General features: G+C 41.5%; 1 protein-coding gene across 2 annotated transcripts in view; it reads left to right on the top strand.

The window, feature by feature from the left end:
- Positions 1-23,131, top strand: part of Map4k5 (mitogen-activated protein kinase kinase kinase kinase 5) — an 89,407-nt gene that overhangs the window by 12,838 nt on the left and 53,438 nt on the right. For both annotated transcript variants that reach the window (NM_201519.2, XM_006516054.4), the window contains exon 2: positions 5,992-6,049. In NM_201519.2, coding sequence (NP_958927.2) covers positions 5,992-6,049 — 58 coding nt within the window. The remainder of the gene's footprint in view (positions 1-5,991; positions 6,050-23,131) is intronic.

Genomic DNA, 23,131 nt, shown 5'->3' with positions numbered 1-23,131 from the left:
GTCTGCGTATTATACAAATAACTTGCTAATATAGGAACTAATATATTAAGATTTCTTTGTAGAGTGCTGTGGGAATTTATTTCATTTTGTAAGCAGTACAAAATCTTCAAATTCTCTGTGTTAGTTTAAAGCACAGTACACTGGAGGGGAGTGTTGGAGTTTACAATTCAGTATTCCAAAATCCAGTACTGCTTTGGGTTATATTGTGAAATTGCATAGTTAAGTGTCTGGAAGATCACTTGATTTGAATTGAATCTGAAAAGTCTCTGTGTGTGTGAACATGGGCATCCCCCCCCCTGAAAGCCTCTTTGCCTTTCATTATAAAAGAGCCTGGTACTGCTTTCTGTTTTAAAAATTCAGCTGGAAAATTACCGAGTACAAACATTTGCCCATCAGTTCTTTCCTACAGAGACGACAGAAAGCCGTCTCCCAGTGCAAGCTGACATTTGAGTGTCTCTGTCGGTGACGGTTGTAGTTTGTGGCTCTTTGCTTTTACTTTTGTAACTACATATACTCTGGCTTCTACACAGTACAACTGATTTTAAAATACCATTTTTCTGAGTTTCCGTGGTTGTTTTCAAATTTTCCAAAGCTCTGTTTCTTTCTGAGCCACTCTGGGGAGAAAAAAGGAGTCCTTGGGCATAACTTTTTTCACTTTAGTTATTAAGTTGAAATGGTGTGTTTATACTGGTTCCTGCCCGGTCCAAATGAAACTCCACCCCTCAAGCCCCCAAGGCAATCCAGGTATCCAGAAATGAGCACATCTGGGGTATAGGAGCATTCCTGTCGGTAGATAGCAGCCAGCATTCCTCAGAAACTTGTGAAACCGGTTCTCTGCCTCCAGGAGTGATTTCCCTTTTCTCTGGTAGAAGGGATTTATGGCTGGCTACCTGTGGTGTCTATGAACATATCAAAGCCCACACAGGCCTCCTGGCTCCCTCAGCCTCTAGAGCACCCATTACTCATTTCAGTCTTAGCTGGCCAGCATCCTAGCCCTTCTCAGCATCTCCTCCCCTACCCTAAACTCCCTCCAGCTCTGTGCTTTCCTCTCCACTGCTCTTCATTCTCCTCTAACCCGCTGCCCCTCCCATACTCTGCTCTGCTAATCTGCCCTCTCTTGCAGCCTCCCTCTGGCCCACCATGGCCATTCTATTTCTTTGTTGACTGTTTCTCTCTCTCTCTCTCTCTCTCTCTCTCTCTATTTCTTTGTTGACTGTTTCTCTCTCTCTCTCTCTCTCTCTCTCTCTCTCTGTGTGTGTGTGTATGTATGTGTTTCTCTCTTTCTCATCTGTAATAAAAACCTCCCATTAATCATATCAAGGAGCAGCCGTGTCATCAGTTTATACACTAAGAATTGATGTGTCTGAACAGATATATTCTTTAAGTAATAATTCTGGAAAGTGTCTTATCAGATGACTTAATCCTTGTGCATTTTTATAGTTACAAAGTTGATCAGACAGTTACATAGAATGTATTTATCTATCCCTAACCTGTATTCAAGTTCACCTTGTTGCCTTGCGTTTTTGTGGAAGGCCTGTGTGTACCTCCATTTAAATAAAGGTTTGCTCCTGGCGCTGCGCGTGCTTTTTGAAAAGCACATGATGATGTGTTTCCAGTGTTGCAGCCTCTCAGAGAAAACCTTGGCGGCCCCCAGAATCCTCTACACGCCCCCTCTTTATTTCTCTTGCTAACCACTGATAGATAATATCTTTAACTTTGGCCTTTGTTGTGGTTGGTTGGGTTTGGTATGGAGGTTGTGGTTGTGGTTGTAGTTGTTTTCCCATTTCCGAAGCTCTGCCTCTTCCTATCCTGCTCTATTCTGGGTGGGGTTATACCTTATTGTGTTTATACTGATAGCTTCTTCAGGTTGACTTCTTCGGTTTACATTATTTAAGGCTCCTCCATCTGTGCTCATGGCCTGTTGGCTCCTGCCTTTATTACCAGTAGATGCACCACAGTTACCCATTTATCTATTGAGTGACATCATGAATGTCACCTGTCTTATTTTATTATGGATTGGCTGCTATAAACATCAGTGTGCAGAAGTAAGTTTTCGGTTCACTTGGGTACATGCCTAGGAGCAGAGATTGCTGTATCATGTGCTTAGCTCTGTAAGGAACAGACAAATGTGCACTGTCCGTGTCTCTGCGTGTAGACTCTTAAAACTCTGCCTAATCCGAGCCGGCTCAGCACTTAAGGGCACTGGCTCTTCTTCAACAGGGCTTGCAGTTGATTCCCAGAACCCGCATGGCAGCTCGCAGCTACATGTCAGTCCAGCTCCAAGGATCTGAGTCCTTCTCATATCTGTGAGCACCAGGCCTGTGGGTGGTGTAAGCCATATGTGAGGCGAACCCCATGCACAGAAAATAAAAGTAAATCTTTAAAAAAAAAAAAAACAAAACAGAAAACCACCCAACCTAATCCAAAGCCTGGAGGCACACACTGGAAACTGTCAGCATGGTTACCGTAGGAAGGTGACAGAGGAGTACCATGTTGGCTGACATTATAATTTTTTTTTACAGCAAGATCTTACTCTATGATAGTTGTATAGCTTTTTTGCCAATTTTTTTTTTTAGTTTGTGAAAATAAAAGTAACAATGAATCAACAAGAGCAAAACCAAAGTGGTTCAGTCTACTTTCAGTGTTATGTTCCAGTGACAGGAAGTTGGAGTACTGTGTTCTCTGTATTCACAGGTCGGTAGAGCGCCTTCCAAATGTCAGGCTTTCGGACTACACACTTACCCAGCCTTGAGATACCAACAAGACTTGGGATAAGGGCTATCCTGAAGCTAGTTTGTGGCTGGAATTGTGTCAGGCAGTGTCTCCTGTGTTAACCGTGTGTGTCTTACAGCCTTGCCTTAACTTGAGGCTTACCTGCCTTCTGTGGTTATGTGCGACTCTCTAGTGTTCTTGTTGCCCTTATCCTTCCGCTCTTCTTCCCGGTAAGGAACTTCACTCTGTCCATAGCTGCTTTCCTGTTGTCTATAGAATTCCAGTGAAGGGTTTGGGAGTTGTCCTAGACAAAGAGTGACAGTCAGGAAAGGTGCTGGCGTACGAACACTTGAGTGGCCAGTCCTCCATTAGCTACAGGCTGATGAGGAAAGAATTTAATCTGGATTTTATCCCATCCTTCAAGGTGAATTTTACACATGCTGGAAGGTTTCTGGCCGTGTGTGTGTGTGTGTGTTTTCCGTATATTTAAAATACTTTTCTATGGATTAAGTTTAACTTTTAAGATTTTTTTTAAAAAGACTTTAATGTATTATAAGTCAAATTCTATGATATTAAAAAATCACCACAGAGACCTAGAAATTTAGCTTGTCTAGCATGCATTTATCCCCATGCGTCAGTGAACGAATGAATAAATAAAATCTTCATAGAAACCATCAATTCAGTGGGAAAGATGATTATTATGTTAGTGAATTTTTTTTTCAATAAAAGTTGTCAGTGTTAAATATTATACAATTAAGTACTTTACCAAGTTACAGTTGAAAAGGAAAGGAAAACACTCTGTTTCCTGACAGGAACCTCATCACCTGTTGATCAATCATTTGAATTTCTGAGCCAAATCTTTTTATATTTAAATTAATTGAATTAAATAACACTGTATATGTGTGTAGGATCTTAGATTCCAAAACCCATAAAGTAATCCAGGTGTAATAGCCATCGTCATTGTGGAATCATTGTTCTAAAACACATGTTACAATTCACTGAGTAAGACTCACAGGAGTTGAGTTAACTCAACCTGTTGACATTTTTTCTGTACTGTCTCACTGGCGTGCAGACAGCTCAGTATCTACAAACCAGGCTTCCTACAACCGGGACAGACTAAGTCACTGAACTATAGCAAGAACTACAGACCTGAAGGTAATGGGTAGTTCTTTTAGTCAAGGACAAAAAAGAGAGTGTAAGACGGTTGTGGAGCTTCTCTGCTGCTGTTTTTCCTGACTGTTCATGGTTTGAGGAGCAGTGGCTACCTGGGGAATTAAAGACTGTTCTTAGTCCACCTCAGGATGACTATGTGAGCTCATCGTGTGTTTGTCGTTAGAACTTCCGTCGTGGACGGTAATAGTTGTCCCCTTTCCTGCTTGTCTGTCTTTCCTGCTTTCTGCTCTGCTTTCTCAGTCTCTGGGTCTTTCTGAAGATGTCTCCTCCAGTGGCCTCCTCCTCCATCTTTGTTCTTTGTGCCCCTTTCTTTGTCTTATTTCTCTGGTGTGATTTACCAAAGCCATTCCTGCCTCTTTGATGGAGTAGTACTTCTTTTTATGCCAAAAGTTAACATTTAAATCTAAGAGTAAAGAAGTTATCAGTAATTGAATTTAATTTTCACATATGGAATACAACTGGTCACAGTGAAAATGAGATCTGATATTAAGGATAAGAATATAATGTTTTATGCAGCTTTAACAGTTTGTGTGAACAGCTTTAAGTGTTCATAAGCTTTGACATGAAATTCTATTATTGTTAGAAACCATTTGGAAGGAATAATTTAAATAATGATATGTAGAGTCAATAAGGATGTACAACATCTGTGATATTAGTAGGAACTGCAGATGGACTATTATATAGACTATTTTAGAATAGCCACGTAGATTATGTGTAGCAGGTAGAAAGTATATTACTATTTTTAAAGCAATAAAATTTGTATCTGTGCTAGATCTTGTTAGAATGGACACACCAAGGTAATGAGAGTACAAACTCAGGTTTTCCAATCAGTGTGTACATTATATACCATAGCACATTTAAGAGCAAAGTGTGCTTTTATGTGTCAAACAGCTTTTAGAATCATCTGGGAGCACAGATATTTTAAGTCCACATACCATTTAAGCAAAGAATTCTATGACTAGGTTATTTTATTGATAAGCTGATACATACTAAGATATTTGCAGGGATATTCATTGTAGCACTAATTATAGTTTGACTGTGACCGTTATAAAATAGTGGTTTTTCTTCTGAGGACTTGTCTGGAGGATGTGATCAAAGCTATGGCTAGATACAAAGCTATGGTGTAGTTACTTCTTTGTTAATAATTACAGAATGTTAAAATCCTAGATATGCAACAGTAGTAAGTATATAAACTGTATTCTATACGTGGAAGATTGCAGCATTGCAAATGTTGTAGAAGACTGTAATGAATGATCTTCCATTTTATACACACACACACACACATGCACACATGCACTCGCGCATACACAGTCACGTGTATAGACAGACGCAGGAGGAGCATGCATGGAAAAGAAGACTTTCTCTGGGAATGTCGATATGAATCATTCAGGCTTAGTTTTTGTTAGTGGCTTGTGATTATGATTACAGTATAAAATGGACATGAAGGTGGTTTTGTTTTTGTGGTTTTGGCTGAATGGAAATTGCATTTGTTTATTCCTTTCTTGAAATGCTTGTCTCCATGCTGCCTGCCTTGTCTCAGATCCTGAGTTCAAGAGATCCATGTCTGCCTCCCATTGTCAGGGCTTCAGGCTGGTGCCTGGTACCCAGCTCATTCGTTCATTATTTAAACTGATACATGATAATGTTATATATTTATGAGATTAGGACTGACAGGTGGATACACTGTATACGTATAGGTCAGGGTACTGACCTGTCTGTCACTTGAAACATTGCCATTTGTGGTAACAATCTATTTACTGTACAGCACATAATTGCCTGTAGTCACTGTGTTACACACTAGGATGTGAGATTTATTTCCCCAATCTAGCTGTGCTTGTTTTCTTTCTTTTTACTGAGAAAATGAACTACATATAAAGAAAAAAATTGTAGGAAATAGACTTAAAGAGGTGGGACTAAAGTAATTTTTAAAGACTTGGGTCTTTTCTATATTTTTGTTTAATAGAAAAAGAGTATATAATTTTACTGTAAATAAAGATTTTGATGTTTTGTTTTGTTAAAAGCATGGTTGATAGGCAATTTATTAGCATAGTTACTACTAACATTTATACAGCTAACAAACTTGAATTTTTCTATTTTCATTTTTAGGCCAGAAATGTACATACAGGAGAATTAGCTGCAGTAAAGATCATCAAGTTGGAGCCTGGTATGTACTGATATAGTGTGTGTGTGTGTGTGTGTGTGTGTGTGTGTGTGTACTTATATAGTGTGTGTGTATGTATGTGTATAGTGTGTGTGTGTGTGTGTGTAGTGTAAATGAGTATGTACGTGTGTAGTGTGTATGTGTGTAGTGTGTGTGTATAGTGTGTGTATGTGTGTAGTGTATATGAGTGTGTACGTGTGTATGTGTGTAGTGTGTATGTGTGTATATGTGTGTCGTGTGTATGAGTGTGTACGTGTGTAGTATGTTGTAGTGTATATGTGTGTATGTGTGTAGTGTGTATGTGTGTAGTATGTATGTATGTAGTATGTATGTGTATAGTGTGTGTATGTGTGTAGTGTGTATGAGTGTGTACGTGTGTATGTGTGTAGTGTATATGAGTGTGTATGTGTGTAGTGTATATGAGTGTGTATGTGTGTAATGTGTATGTATGTATGTGTGTAAGTGTATAGTGTGTGTGTGTGTGTGTGTGTGTGTGTGTGTGTGTATGTTGCTAGGGATTAAACCCTACCTGGTGTGGATATGTATTAAAATACTTTATTCATTTTTTATCAGTTTTTTTATATAGTTATAAGACATGAATATTCTGTATTTCCTTTTTTTCTTCTTCTTCTTCCTAAAATAAGTCTTTATATGTTCTTTCAGGTCAATAGCATATTTTCAATATAATCATATTAAATTATATCATGCATTAAATTGTAAGATAGTCACAATTGATATGACAGTTTTGTTGCTAAAGGGAATTCAATTGAAATGTACATGCTCAAAAGTTTTAAGTTGTATCAACTCACAGTGATAAAGTAATTTTCAATTGCAATTATAGTGAACACTTTAGCTTCATCTTTAGCTGTTAAAAAAGTGCAATTTGGGGCTGGAGAGATGGCTCAGCAGTTAAGAGCACTGGCTGCTCTTCCAGAGGACCTGAGTTCAATTTCCAGCAACCATGTGGTGGCTCACAACTATCTGTAATGGGATCCTATGCCCTCTTCTGGTGTGCACCATGTATGCACACAGAACACTCATAAATTAATAAATAATTTTAAAAAATCAATTAGAACTCACACAGCCCTAACTATACTCTTGGGGACACTAAATAAAACCAAAACTAGTGAATGGGAGAAAGACTATAGGCAGGAGACAGGGCTGCTAGGAGTGGAAGGGGAGAGGGAGGGGTGGGAGAGGGGCCAGACTGCACAGCTTACATAAGTGTATGAAATGTGAAAGGACAAGCTTACTAATAAATATGAATTTAAAACTTTAGGCAAGAGCCAGTGGCTTTGTAAGAGAAAGGTCAGTTAATATTCAAGATAATGGTACTCTGTATATAGACTATTCCCTGATTGGTTTAGTTTCATAAGTCAGATCTCAGTTCAGTGCTTATTTGAGCAGCACTTCACATTTCAGAAGATTATTTTAAAATATACTGAGATAATTGTTTTGAAAACAAAGACCACATAAAGCCTGGCCAGTTCCTGAAAGTGTCTGGTGCCAGGAACAGTAGTTTTGGAGCAGGGAGGTGAGTATTTGGTAATCTGCTCATTTCCTGGTCTATAAATTGAGGCGTGTATGATAGCGCATGGTTATAGTCATAAGGGATTCTGAATCTGAGTGGCCTTCATATTTCACATACATTTTTGGATCATCATTTGTATTATTTCAACAGACAGATGATACTGGGAAATAACCTATTTTGGGACAGTTTAAAATCAAATTTTCTGCTATAACACCATACGTTTTCTTGACACAATAACAAATTGTGATATTTCAGAATTCTTTTACTATTCCATGTGATAAGTATAGACTGATCTCCAAAATGTCACCAACCAAAGAGCTGGGACTGTAAACAAACTTCCCTAGAGGAGTTTGAGTAAACGTCTCCTGTTGTGTGCAGGGGGCGGGCGGGGCTCAGGAGGAAGCACTGATATTTATCCCTTTGCTGCGCACAGGAAGAGCAGAGGTCTGTCCTGACAGACCGACTTGTACATGACTTACTTTGGATTATAATTCACCTTAGTAAGTACTTTTTAAGAATCTGCGGTTCTCACTTATCAGTGAACTGCATGTTATGAATAGTGTAGAAACTGATTCAGTAAAGAACAAGGTCAAAGCTAAGGAGGTGCCTCACTAGGTAAATGACTTACCTTGCAAATATAAGGACTGCTGTTTGGCTCCCCAGCACCCTCAAATGCTCGGTTGGTGTGGAGGCCTTTCTGTGCTCCAAGCACTAGCAAGACAGAGAGCGGATCCCAGAGCAAGCCGGCTAGCTAGACTAACCACATAGCTAAACTCTAAGTTCAAGTGAGAGACCCTGCCTCAATGTATGAAGTAACAGCCATCAAAAAGGATACCCACTGTCAATCTCTGGCCATGCACATGCATACGTACACACATATGCACACCCAGAAAAGGAGAACTGTATCATGTATAATGTGGTTTAGCTTAATGGTTAAATGTGATAATAAATTAAGCCTCTTTGGAAGGTTGGCACTCTCACTTCCTTGTTTTGTAAAAGCCAATGGTTTCCTATTAGAGGTCACTCACAAAGAGTAAACAGATTTCGGTAAACACTGATGACGTGACACTAGTGTTTTTACCATTTTGTTCATATGTGTGAATGTATGATGTATGTGTGTGTGTGTGTGTGTGTGTGTGTGTGTGTGTCTTTGCCTGTGTCTCTGTGTGTCTGAGTAGGTCAGAGGACAACCTTGGATCCCTGACTTCACCTTGTTGGTGATGAGGTTGGTCTGTTCACTACCACATACACTAAAGCTCTCCCCAGCTTCTGGGGAGTCTCTGCTCCCACACACTTAGCCTTGGAAGGGTTCTGGGGGTCTGAACTGAGGCCCTCGGGCTTATGCCGCAAACACTTCACCCAGTGAGCTATCTCCTCAGTATCTGACCATTTGTTTAGACTTTTTATTGATTCTTTGTGAATGTCACATCACGCACCCCCATCCTTCCATATCACCCTCTGCCCTTGCAACCTTCCCCCCAAAAGAATACATTTAAAAAAAAAAAATCACTGTGGAAGCTACGGCGTGTCACATAGCATGACCTTTTGTGCACACATCTTGGAAGTCTTCATTGCAGTGAGTCACTGGTCTGGATCTAGGCCCCTGGCTTCTGCTACACTGTCAATACCGAATCCTGACCGGGACTCCTCTCAGATACGTGGCAGTTGACAGGTCTCTGAGTGTCCTCAGGCATCCGGCTTCTCAACGTTGGCCATTTTTCTAAGTAGTTGATTACGTGTCACCTGCTCTTCCTGCCCTCTGTCAGGTGGTTGTTGTTGTTATTATTACTGACACTTAGTTGTTCCCTGCACTTTGAGCTTAGTCAGTCTTCACATCTGTGTCCTCAGTGTGTCCTTAGGTTTGCACTCAGCTTCTGGTAGTTTTCTTGTCTGCATAAAGACAGTCTTCCTTTCTCTCTTCTTTCCCTTTTTATTATATGGTTTTTGTTGTATTGGCTGTTGTTGTTGTTGTTTTAGTCTTTTGAGATGAGATTTCTCTGTATAGTCCAAGCTGTCCTGGACCAGGCTGGTCTTGAACTCAAGAGATCTGCCTGTCTCAGCCTCCCAAGCCTCCTGCTTGGTTTAAAAGGTTTGTGCCACCACTGCCTGGTAGTAATTATATGTTTTAAAAAAAATTAACTGAAACTTCTTATGGTTGTCTCCTTCCAAATTTAAAGGTCTTCTCCATCAGAACACTTTTGTTCTAAACAGCAAGCAAGGTCTAGGTGGGCGTTGTTGTTGTTGTTGTTGTTGTTGTCTCACATTGCTGAACAGTTTTTCCAACCATAGCTACAAATGGCTTCTTTATTGACAAATTTGAAGTGTATTAGTTGGGTTTATATACTGATACAGTGGGTTTTGCCCTCTATTCCAAGTTCAGTAACAACCTGGTTTTGAGTAATATACCTTTTTATTATCTAATAAAATTCTTTTTTTTTTAATGTTTGTTTGTTTATTTTGTAATAACATGAAATCCTTTTTGTTTGTTTTTCTTTTGGAGACAGGAGTCTCAGCATTGGCCAAGGTAGCCTCAAACTTGAAGGCTCAGGCAGTCCTCTTACTTCCCAAGTAGTTGCAACTGCAACAGTCTGCCACTTACTATGCCTGACTGTAGAGAGGAACTCCTAGAATCTCATACACAGTTTTGTTGTCTCCGGCAGTCTTACAGCACTGATGTCATTTCTGATGGTTTTTACATGGATACACATTACAGATACTGGTGGCTTTGGGTCCAGGCTTCCACATTTTAAGATGGTGCTTCCAGTATTGCATATTAAGCATCAAGGGCTGACGAAGTGTTGATTGGCCTGTGTGTCATGGGGGCTCTGCCCACTTCACCTTGTCTTTGACGTTGTCTGTTAATGTCTTTCGTTGTGTCAGTTAGCTCATGAGAGCCATGAGCACATCATCTCTTAACTTAGTTGACGCTTAGTACATGAGAGAGCCATTCAGAGTGAAAGGATGGAGATGATAACAGCAGGGCCTCGGACTTGAATTTGTATCTCACAGGGGAGGCAGAGCAAAGGAATTAATGTATGATGCTGTGGTTGCTCACTCATGCTCAGATTGGAAAGTGGCTTGTTGTTTTCCTTATGACTCGTGCGCTCTGCCCTCAATACGCCTAGTGCTCCTAGTGCTCCCAGAGTTCTGCCCTCAGTATTCCTAGTGCTCATGGTGCTCCCAGCACTGTCCTCAGACATCCACTCCTGGTGCTCCCAGTGCTCTGTCCTCCTTACACTGATTTTAACTTTACTGAGTTATGATAGTGCCAACTCCCCTTCTATGTTGCCTATACCAAGTGAGTCAGCCTAGAATTTTGTACTTTTAATACTTAAGTCATTGGGGTGTTTGTTTTGTTTTGTTTGTTGTTTATTTTAGGCATTTCACTTGGAAAAATTCTATTTTGGTTATTTTGTAACCTAATCTGAACCTTTCCCTTTGTAATAGATGAGTCTGTTAATATATCCAATATGTTGTTACTTATAGGATGTTTGAATCTCACTTCATCTGCTTATTTTATTTGTTTCTTAGAACAGTGTTTCTCTGTGGAGCCCAGGCTGTCCTGGAACTCACTCTGTATACCAGACTGGCCTCAAACTTTTTGCCTGCCTCTTCTTTCTGACGTGTTTTGTTCTTAATCTTTCCTTCCCTGTAAGTTTTTTAATGGCCTGGAATTTCTTTTATTTTTGCTGTTGATAATTTGGAAGAAACATAATCTAGTTTTATCAGAGAGTGGTCTGTGAAGCTTTGGAATAACAGCCTTAAATTTGTACAACTTTATTAGGAGATAAGCTTGTGTGGCAGTGCACACCTTTAATCCTAGCACTCTAGAAGCAGAGGTAAGCAGATCTCTGAGTTCAAGGCCAATCTGGTCTACAAAGTGAGTTTCAGGAATGCTAGGACTACACAGAGAAATCCTGTCTCAAAAAGACCAGTTAAAAAACAAAACAGACAGAAAAGGAATTGAACAGAGGCATGGAGAGATGGTCCTGGGTTGAACAGAGGCGTGGGGCTCAGTCCCCAGCACCACATGGTGGCTCCCAGCTGTCTAGATCTTCAGTTCCAGGGAACCAGGCACCCTATTCTGGCTTCTGAGGGAGAAAGGACAACACTGGCTTCCATACGTGTATCATGACACACTCCTCCAGAGTAATAAAAATACAATAATATTAAAAATTACAAAAGAACCAACCCCCCCCCCAAAAAAAAAAAAACCAACCAGTCTTGGACTTCATAGTGCTAATGATATTGAGGCTCACATACTTGTATTTATCTAGGCTCTCCACTTCTGCCACTAAGCCATTGTTTAGTTTGGAATTTCAGCCATAGAATTTTCTGATTTTAGTGAGGTATAAGTATGTATCGGTCTACTTTTCAGAAGGAATGGGAGCTGGAGACCTGGCCAGTGGTTAAGAGCATTTGCTGTTCTTCCAGAGGACCCAGGCTCTGTTCTCCAACGCACATGGTGGCTCACAGCCATCTCTAACTCCAGCTCCGAAGAATCCAATGTCTCCTTCTGGCATTCAAGAACACAGCATTCATTTGGTTCACATAATACATATATACACACACATACATATATACATATATACATACAGTCAGAACACCCATACATATTGAATAAATTTAAAGTCTTCTTTAGAAATATTTATCATCTTTGTAACCTATGTATAAATGTAATGACCAGTTATCCAGAGGTAGTTTTCTACTTATCTTGGTTCAGTTCCCATTGTTGGTATTTTTGTGTCAGTTCTTTGCCATTCTGGCTTATTTTTCGTCATTAAGTGATGTGCTAATTTGAATGCGATGTTCACTATAGTCTTGGGCAGTGGTTCTCACCCTTCCTAATGCTGCAGCCCTTTAATACAGTTCCAAATGTTGTAGTGACCCCCAACCATGAAATTATTTCATTGCTGCTTCATAACTATTTTGCTACTGTTGTGAATTGTAAATATCTGATATGCAGGGCATCTGATACGCAGTCCCAAGGGTTGTGACCCACAGGTTGGAAACCCCTGGTCTTGGGCATCTGAATATTGGGGAGGCTTAGGAGGTATGGCTTTGTTGGAGGGTGTATGTCACGTTGAGAGTTTAAAGATGCCTAGCAGTTTGAGTTGGCTCTTTCTGCTTCCTGCTTGTGGTTTAGGATGTGAGCCCTCAGCTGTTCCTCGTGTCATAAAAGCCACCTGCAGCCCGAGTCCTGCCCTTAGCCTGACTCTTATCTCTCTTGTAAAGCCAAATAAACCTTTCTTTCTCTAAACACCTTGGCCATGGCGCATGTGCTAGTTAGGTTTTGTCTGCTTGACATGAGCTAGAGTCGTGTGGGAAGCAGGACCCTCAATTGAGAAGATCTCCTCCCCATTCATTGGCCTGTGGGCAAGCCTGTGGAGCATTTTCTTAGTTAAGGATTACTGTGGGAGGGCCCAGATCACTGGGGCTGGGGCAGTTCTGGATAGTATAAAAAGCAGGGTGACCAAGCCAGGAGCAATAAACCAGTAGATAGCCTTCCTCCATGGTCTCTGCTTTAGCGCCTGCCTTCAGGTTCCTTCCTCATGTTTTGACCTGACTTCCCTCAGTGATGGAGTGTGGCCTGAGAGCTGTAAGAGGAAATAAACCCTTTCCATTCCAAGTTGCTTTCGATCATAGTGTTTTATCACAGTAATAAAAAATTAGCTACATACAAGTAGACTTTCCTTTAAACATTAGGAACCCTGTAATCTGTAGCCACACATTGGTTGTCTTCCCAGCCCTCTTCGTCTTCCTTATTTTGGAAATCAGCCAGCTGAGCTCCAAACTGGGCTTTCTTTTCATTCCCTTTTTTAATACACTCCAGAATCAGTCTGTTAGTAAATGCCTTCAGTTCTACCTCCAAAACAAATCCTGAACGTCTCTCTGTCTCTCCATACGACCTCTGTGTATATGCATGAATGTCTCCGTCTGCATTCCCTACAGCCATGTTTGTCCCAGCCGACTTAGCTCTAGGGACGCTTGCAGTCGTAATCAGATGTTCAGCCTTGCACACAGAATCCTGCATGGTGTGAGCAGGCCCCTTGTGTTTCCCCTCCACTCCTCTGCCTCCATTTTCTTGTATTTAGACGGTCCGAGACTAAACCAGCTCCTGATTCCGCCAGGGGTGCTGGTGTTTTGTTTAGAAGACTCCTTGCCATTTAGAACTCAGCTTAGATGTTATGTCTGCAGTGGCAACTTAACCCACACCCTTGTGGGGTTGCAGCTTTGCACAGCATGTGACTGCTTGATGCTTTTCCTATGTGGACATTTGCTTCTCTCCTACAAGGTACGATCTTCGGTCTCCACAGCCGTATTTCAGCACACGGGACAGCCTCAGCATGCACCACACGCACTCTCATATTCTTCCTACAAAAGCACGGGAGCTCCTGTGGCCTTTGAATCAGCAGACGGTCATGTCACCCATTCCTCTGCCAGCATCTGTAGCGTTTCTCCCCTGACTGTTGCCGGAGCCTGCCTGGAGGTGCATCTCTCCCCTTACTGGGTACCTGCTGCTTCAGCATTAAGGGAGATTGGCAGTCTGCTCTTGTCATTGAAGCCAGGTTCTCCATGCACTGACTACATTTTGATTTTGAGAACTCTTTGCAAGCTTCCCTCTCCCACCCGAAATTCTGTTTAAAACTTTTATCATTTCTTAGACTTTTAAAAGAACTTCATTGCTTTTCATGCCGGGCGTGGTGGCGCACGCCTTTAATCCTAGCACTAAGGAGGCAGAGGCAAGCGGATTTCTGAGTTCGAGGCCAGCCTGGTCTGCAAAGTGAGATCCAGGACAGCCAGGGCTATACAGAGAAACCTGTCTCAAGAAAAAAAAAAGAATGTCAGTTTCAGAATTCAGCTAAGAGTTCATACTGCTCTTTCCCAGAACCTAACTAAGTTCAGTTACCAGCACACATATTGTGCAGCTCACACCCACCTATTAACTCCAGTTCCTGCAGAGAGAGACAGAGACAGAGACTGAGGGGGAGAAGCAGGCAGGCAGGCTGGAGGCAAGGAAGGAATAATTCTTTAAAAATAAATAGTGCCAGTTACTCACAGTACCTCCCCTTACCTGTGCTTTGCCTGTTGTCTCTCCAGGCCTGTCTGTCTGTCTGTCTTTTGTCATCTTTTCTGTAAGTGTATTTTTGTCCACCATGCATCAATGGCTTACTTGCCTCCTTCGCCATTCCATCTTGCTTCTGGTTGGTTCTACAGCGGGACTGTTCTCCTCAGCGCCATCATTATTTTTTTTTTTCATTTGCTGCCTGGTTGTCCCTGTATTCATTTTCTCCTTTCATTTCCTTAAAAGGAAGCACTGCTGTCTAGAAGTTTCTTTCATAGGGAAGGCCCGTGTGTTTTGCATCCTGTAGCTATGTGTTTTTCATGGTAAGTTTTTGAGCGGGACCAGGGAAGCCAAGGTCCATCGGGTTCCCATGCTTGTGTAGCCGACTTGGGGAATGTGAACTCAAAAACACAGTAACATGGTAATGAATTTTCCTGGGAGTCAGTTCAGATATTTTTAAAAAATTATCTAGACAGCATTATTTCAAAATTGAATTCTTAACTGTATTTAGCAACTTAATAAATTGCACTGATGCCAGTCTAATACAAAAGCCCTTCCTTGTATTGACTTAGCAGAGGAGCTGATATAGAATTATGTTAGACATGAAAAGGTAATTACTTGCCAGTATGACCAGAAGGAGCCTATGTCTGGTAGACCATAAAAAAAAAGAGGGTTTTGTTTTGTTTTATCATTAAGTAGATGAAATGCCATCTGGAAACTTAATAACTTTTCCTTCATAGATAAAAATAGGATTTAGGATAATTTAGGGCAGTATTTAAGTGAATATTTTCCTGAAACAAATTGCTTTTTTGGTTCTTCTTAATACTTACAAAAAGGCTTAAAGTAAGCCTTAAGGACAAAGATGAACACAGAAAGTCGTTTATTGGCCACAAAAGTGGAATCAGCTGTCCTTCCGTGGCCATATGTTTGTTTTTCTTGTCTTTTTTATAGAAAAAAATGATTCAGGAATGATTTGACTGTTTCTGTCTCATTCTTAATAGCAGAATCTGTATTAACCACCTTACACATGTGGCATGGGACAGGGTTTGGCTTGGCTGTGATCACCACTGAAATGCTGGTGTCACTGCTGGGAGCTTTAAACTGCAGTTTTCTGTCCTTGGTCAGGCCTCAGAAATGCCCTAGAAAATTAGGCTGGTAGATGGTAGTGTGTGCCACCCTGATTTCCTGTCTGACGTTTGAGTGCTTAGCTTAGCCTGGTGCTTCCTCAACAGGTCTTCTGTGGCTAGTAGTGGCCAGCAGCCAAAGCAGGAGCAGAAAGCCCAGAAAAACGTTCTCTTTCTCTCTTCTCTGCTCGTAGCTCTTTATTAGTGTGGCTTGTTGTTGAGACAAGGTCCAGGAGTCCAGGATAATTAGTGTGATGTACTTTTGTTTGTTCACTTGCTTGGGTTTCGTTGTTGTGTTTTGTCTTGTTTTTTAAAGCAGTTAGGAATATTCATGAAGTAATCCAATATTTCACAATAAAAAGTTAAGTATATTGCCTTACTTTAAAGTTTTCTAAATAAGTGGGAGTGCGCTAATATCTTTCAATAGATTTTTTTTTAAATGATACTACCGGGAAATCCTGTTTCCTGGAAGTGTACGAGGAGAGTGTAAGAGGGGAAAGGTCAGGATGAGTGTAAAGATGTGCTTTGAACAACACCATCAGCTGCTCTAGCTAAGTGGGACATTCTTGCTTTCTGGAACTCTATTTAAAAACTGAATGACCTTTAAGAAAAAGAGAGAACTAAACAGCCTTATCTTTTTCAGTGTGTGTGTGTGTGTGTGTGTGTGTGTGTGTGTGTGTGTGTCTACATATGTGTACGTGGGGGTACCTACCTTAATTCTTTTCCTTATTCCCGTGAGACAGGTTCTTTCAGAGAATCTGGCAATAAGCTGGCAGCTAAAAGGCTCCACCCGCCCTGCCTTTGCCCTGCCCTGCACCCGGCACTGTGGTTAGAAACATTTGCATGACCACATCTGCTTTTTGATGTGGGTTCTGGGAATGAAAACTCAGGTGCTTGTGCTTGTGCCCCAAATACTCTCACTGAGCTAGCTCCCCAGGCCTGCCTTTCACTGAGCTAGCTCCCCAGGCCTGCCTTTCAATTCTCAAAAGACTTTCATATGGATCCTCTGTGTGTAAGTGTGTGTACATGTGCCCGTGCCCACAGATTACAGAATAAGGCATTAGATGCTCTGGAAGAGCAGCATGGCCTCCTAATGCTGAGTCCATCTCATCCTGTGCTTTCCATCTGTAAAACTCTACAATGTAAACTATTTGTAACCCTCTCCTCATTGTTTGGATACTTCCATTCGGAACTGGGTGGGTGTTGTGGGAAAACCTCCCTAAGAATGGCCTGTAGGAGAGCTTGTGGAGCAGTTTATATTTTTATATACCTGATGATTGATAAGGAAGGGCCCAGCCCATGACGGGCAGTGCCGTCCATTGGCAAGTAGTCTGTAGTGCATAAGAACAAGCCGGGGGAGCAAGCAGTAAGCAGCATCCCTCCATGACCTCTGCTCCCATTCCTGCCTTATGTTCCTGCCCTGCCTTCCCTCGGGGATGGATGAGCTCTAAGATGAAATATACCCTCCCTCCCCAGGGGTGCTTTTGGTCATGGTATTTATCACATCAGTAGAAATCCTAACTTGGGGATCTAACAGCTTCTTCTGGTCTTCCAGGGTACCTGCACACTCACACATACACAGAGTAAATCCTTTCTAAAAAAATTGTTCGTTTTTTTAAAGTTTCTAGCTAAAAAGTCTACCTGTCAAACGTGTAGCCCCAGCTCTGTGGAGATGAATACAGAAAGTCCACCTGCCTGACTCCAGGTTCAGTGGGAAGCCCCACTGCGAAGAAGTGAGGTGAATAACGATAGAGTGGGACACTGAGCCTCCTCCCCCGCCTCCACCTCTGCCTGGGTGCGTGTACTCACACATGCGCACATGTGCATATGTCCCATACACAAAAAGTAATAAAACATGAAAAAAGATGAAATAGAATATTTTGTGCCACTTAAAGCATAGGTAATCCTATGTATTATTATATTCTTAAGGTACTTCTGTTTCCCAGTTTAGCTTTGAACACAAATAATTTGTTGTTTCTTTATAATAAAAATCATGACTTTTAATGCCAGATTCTAAGTTGATGTTCATGCCAGATTATAGATTAGTAACTTTAAAAGTTAAGTAATTTTCTAAGCGAAGGAAGCTAAAGTCAAGGATTGCAGGTTTACAATGTGCAGGTTACAGGGAGTTCAAGCTTGGGGTGTCTTAGTTAGGATTTCCTTGATGTGAAGAGACACTATAACCAAGGCAACGCTCATAAAGGCAAGCATTTAATTAGGGCTGGCTTACAGGTTCAGAGGGTCAGTCCATTATCATGGCAAGAAGCATGGCAGCATCCAGGTAGACATGGTACTGGAGGAGCCAAGAGATCTGCATCTTAATCTGAAGGCAGCCAGGAGGAGGGTCTGGATCACACATGCCAGACTTGAGCATTCATGCATGCATGCATGCATATGCATATATAGATAGATATAGGGGTGTGTGTGTGTGTGTGTGTGTGTGTGTGTGTGTATCTCCATCCTCAAAGCCCTGCCTTCCCAGTGACACACTTCCTCTAGCAAGGCTACACCTCTTTCAATAAGGCCACACCTCTTAATAGTGCTATTTCTCATGGGTCAAACACATTCAAACTACTACAGTGTGGTCAACTTAGGCATACCCTATGTTACAATAGTTTTTAAGGCAGGGAGGGACTGGAGGTGTAGCTCAATAAAAGAGCATACCTAGAATCTAAAAGGTCCTAGTTTCAAACCCCAGTGCAGTAGTTTAAAAAAAAAAGAAAGAAAGAAGAGAGAAAGAAAAGAAAGAAACTTTAAACGTATTTTATCAGAAAACACTTCTCACTCATTTTGCTCAATGGAGAAAACGTCCTGTTTGTTGACTACCACTTTAACCAGCCAGATCTGCCTGATCCCCAGCGCTGGGTCACTGCTGGTTTTCTGAAACTTAGCAAATGTAGTGTTTATCATTGCGCTTAATTGGGTTTCTGAAAGCAGCTTATTATTAAATTGTGTGTGTGTGTGTGTGTATGCATGTGTGTGTATGCGTGTGTGTGTGTGAGTGAATGAGTGTGTGTGTATGAGTGTGTGTGTGAGTGAGTGTGTGTGTGTGTGTGTGAGTGAATGAGTGTGTGTGTACGAGTGTGTGTGTGTGAGTGAGTGTGTGTGTGTGTATGCATTGTGCATGTGTGTACACATATGTAAGCCAGAGGTCAGCCTCAGCTGTTGTTCTTTGGGATGCACTTACCTTGTTTTCTGAGACAGGGTCTCACTGGAACCCCGGGCTCTTTGTTACTAACTTGGTCGGCCAGCCATCCCCAGGGGTAGCCCCAGGGACAGCCCCAGGACGTGTCCACCTCCCTGGTAGTGGGATCACAGGCCTGCACCTCAGGCGCAGCCTTTTACCTAGATACTGGCGACTGAACTCAGAAGGTGCTTACCAAACTGAGCTGTCTGCCCAGCCCTGGACCTTTCGGGCTGCCGGTTTTTTGTGTATAGAAACCTTAACTGCATTTCCCACTTTGTCACTGTGATGGTTGCTTCCCACTCTTGGCTCCTATGAGCAGCATGGCCCTGGGCTTGCGTGTATGTCTTTTTAGACTTCAGATGCACTTTTTGGATGCATACTTGAGAGTTGGCTACTAGATAACTAACTAGATCATGTAGTAGTTCTGTTTTTATTTTTAAATTTTAAGAAGCTACCATACTGTAGTAGAGCATCATTTTATGATCCCAGCAGCAATGCACAAGGATTTTGTCTTCTCTACATCCCTACTGTTACTTAAAAAAAAATCATAACAGCCCATCCTCGTGGACTTGGGTGATCCTTCTCTGCAGGTGTCAGTTGTGGTTCTCTGATTAATGCTGCTGTGTGTTGTCTGCTGTCTGTTAGTTGACGAGGTTACTTTATTTGTAATTGTTGAGTTTGAGGAGGTTTACATATATATATAAATATATATATATATATATATATATATATATATATGGCTGTTAACCCCTTACTGGATGTATCATTTTCACATACATTTACCCATTCTACAGGCTGCTTAGTCTGTTGACAGGGCCCTTTGAGGAACATGAATTCTTAATGTTTGATGTATTCTTGTCTTCTTTCACTTTGATTCTCTGTGCTTTGTTATCATATCTAGCAAGTCCCAAACTCCATCATCCCAACTCTTACTAGGACTTCTTGGAGTTGTGAGTTGTGATCATTTCAGTCTTTCATTCATGTCTGCGCACTTGGGTCTGTTTTAAGTCTCATTCTTTTACATGTATGCATGCGGCTTTCCCAGCACTGATGTTTAAGGAAGTTATTGTTGGCCACATACATGAGGGAGTATTTCTGGGTTCTGTTCCTTTTGTCTGTGTGCCTGTCTTTATGACCGTAGTGAACTGTTTTGATTTTTGTAGTGTTCAGTACATTATGGAATTGGAAACACTGAGTCTTCCAGTTTTATTCTTTTTAAAGGTTGTTTTGGCTGTTGAGGGTCCCTTGAAATCTCAGGAGTTTGGTTTTTCTGAGAAAATTCCGTTGGGATTTTTATGGGGTTAAGTGAGTGGTGTTGAGTGTGGACCGATCCCTTCTGTTTTAGTCTTCGTCCTGTAATGTTTTCTGTTCTCAGTGTGCACATCTTTCATGCGCGTGTTTATTTTTTGGGCGCTACTGTAAATGGAATTGTTTCCCGGTGGTCCCTTGCTCCTCAGTAGAAACACTAGCTTACTGGGGTGCAGGTGCCTCCCCTAGTTCTGGCAGATTTTTAGTAGAATCTTAAGGTCACGTCATCTGTGAACATACTGTTACCTTGTTCATTTCCAATTTGGGAATTTTTAAAGTGATTTTTAATTATGTGAACAGTACTTACTTTCATTATTGACTGAAAGTAGTCTGTTAAGCTATGGAATATGGGTCCCATTCACAGATACGGTAGGAGGAACCACATAATCACATACTTATAGAAATGGGAGCAAACATCAAAATGCTAATGATTAATGTGTATCTAGTTGGTAAATTTGTATTTTTATTTCATTCTTACTGTTTTTCTGTATTGACAAAATTTATATGAACGTTGATATAATAATATAGACTAAAACATGAAACGTTTTTATTATTAAAAAGTGGTAGTTCCACTATTGGTTCCTCTAGAGGATGGACATAGTTTAGTAGCTTTCTGTGTAATTCAGAAGCAACAGGTAATGATTTTAACCTGTAATCAACAATGTAGATATATACACAATAGACCTTAAAAGCATAAACCAGTTGACATTTGATGAAATAATAAGTGGAAAGACTTGAATTCAGTAATAATTATCTAATGAAAATATTGAAATGTGCTAAGTTATTAAAAGTGACTCAGCCCAGTTGTAGCTTTTAGTCATTTAGTTATTCAAGTTAAGTCTGGTGCCAGTGTCTGTCACGTAGTGTGTAGAGCTTCCATCCCTCACTGATCCCCTCTTGGCTGACATGAACACTCTTTTCCTGGGGTTTCAGGCTAAATTCTCCAACCCCAAGACTTAAAGAGGCCAGTGTTGTCAGCGACTCCCAGCTTTCTCTGTTCCACTTTGGAGCTGCCAGCAGCTGCCCTTATCAGAGTGAGGGAGAGCACACGGAAGGCTTATCCAGGGAGTAGAGGGACCTGCTCAGCTGCATGGTGCTCAGAGTGTATGAGCTGAGAAAGCCGGTAATGCACAGCTTTTGATTCTAGATCCCATCTTTACTGAGACTGCTAATAACTGAAAACACTCATTTTTCATAGTTCAACTTTTCAAGAGACCACAGTGGTCTCGTGCCAGGCCTGTGGTCCACACAGGTTCCTTCAGCAGCCAGATGACTAGGCAGAGACAGTAGCTCGTGCTGAAGAGAAGAGCTGGGGGCAACTAGTAGATGGCTAGTGGAGTCCTTAAAGTGAGTAATAAATAAAATAAGGTGAGAAGCTGGCTTTAGGAGAGCTTGGAACCATAGCGCACATTTAAAGTCAAAGCACTTGCAAGGTATTCAGGTGGCAATGAGAAGGCTGCTAAAACCAGAGCCAAGGAGTTCTGTCGTTCTTGGCTAATTAGTTTCATCCTTAATATGGCCTGGTTACGATGAAACTCAACTTGAGAGCACATCTTAAAAGTCACTTCTACTGGACCAGGAAGTAGCCTGCATCCTGCAAAACCCAACATACAGCCCAGTGCCTTTCCTATGCACCAGCAGTGAGCATGCTGAGAACGAAATCGGGGAAGACTAAACTAGAGTAAGGCTGACCAACTAGGTGCGGGATCTAGACAGTAAACATTGAACCAGGGCCAGGCGATGGTTGAGCACACATCGGCCTGATGGCCAGAGCTCAGTCCCGGGAGCCCACGTGGTGGAAGGAGAGAACTGACCCCACAGAATTGTCTTCTCATCTTCACATGTGTAGAAGTGTGAACACACACACACACACACACACACACACTGAAATGTAATTTCTTTAAAAATGCAAACACTGAAGCAAAATAAGCCAGACCTAGAAAAATAAACAGCACATGTTAGTACATGAAATCTAGATTTAACTGTGTTGTGTGCATGCAAATGGAACAGTCCAACTAGGAGTTATGATTGTAAATAGTGTATATTGAGTGTTGAACCTAATTTTATAAAACAAATAGTGTTGTGCGTAAAGGAACATTGAGGTTCACATAGAGTGGTAGTGGGCGAAACTGGGGCTGGGAAGATGGCTCAGTGGGTAAATTGTCATTCAAGAGTAAGTGCCTGGGTTTAAACCCCTAGCATCCACATAAAAAAGCTGCTGCTGGTGGTGTGCCTGTAACCCAGCCCTGGGAGACAGAGATAAGAGTAACCCTGGGACTCACAAGATGATCTTGCTTAGTCAGCAAGCTTCAGGATCATTGAGAGACCCTATTCAAAACTAAAGTGGGAAGTGATGGACCTCTGAGCTAACTCAACAGGCTTGCACACAAATTCTCACTACCCTTCCCCTCTCCCTGGTCAAGTAAAAGATGTGGGTGCCTTCACTACCCCACTTTCATTAATATGTAGGCTACTCACAAAGAGATGGGCTATAGCTCAGTGGTGGACTACTATCCTAGCATGCATGAGGCTATGAACATATATTATGTAAATATTATCAAAAACTTAAGAGTTAACTATACCATAGATCAAATAGGCACAACAGATGACGCTGTAGTATTCACTCCAACAGCTGCAAAATACAGTGTTTGTAGCTGGTCTTTGGCCACTTTGGGGTTCTTCTTTCTCCCACCCTTCTCTACCCCTTTTCCTCTCTTTCATCCCCCTAACACTAGGTAGGAGAGAGAAAAGGATGGGGGTGAAAGAGGTAGACTACCTCCTGCTGATGAGGGGTGTCAAGTTCCGTGGGGCAAGTTTGATCTTTACTGTCATGATATCTAATTTCTTCTCATTTCTTTGCACATGACTA

The sequence above is a fragment of the Mus musculus genome, chromosome 12 (genome assembly GCF_000001635.26).
Source record: "Mus musculus strain C57BL/6J chromosome 12, GRCm38.p6 C57BL/6J".
NCBI classification, from domain to species: Eukaryota; Metazoa; Chordata; class Mammalia; order Rodentia; family Muridae; genus Mus; species Mus musculus.
This window is presented reverse-complemented; position numbering and strand designations above follow the sequence as displayed.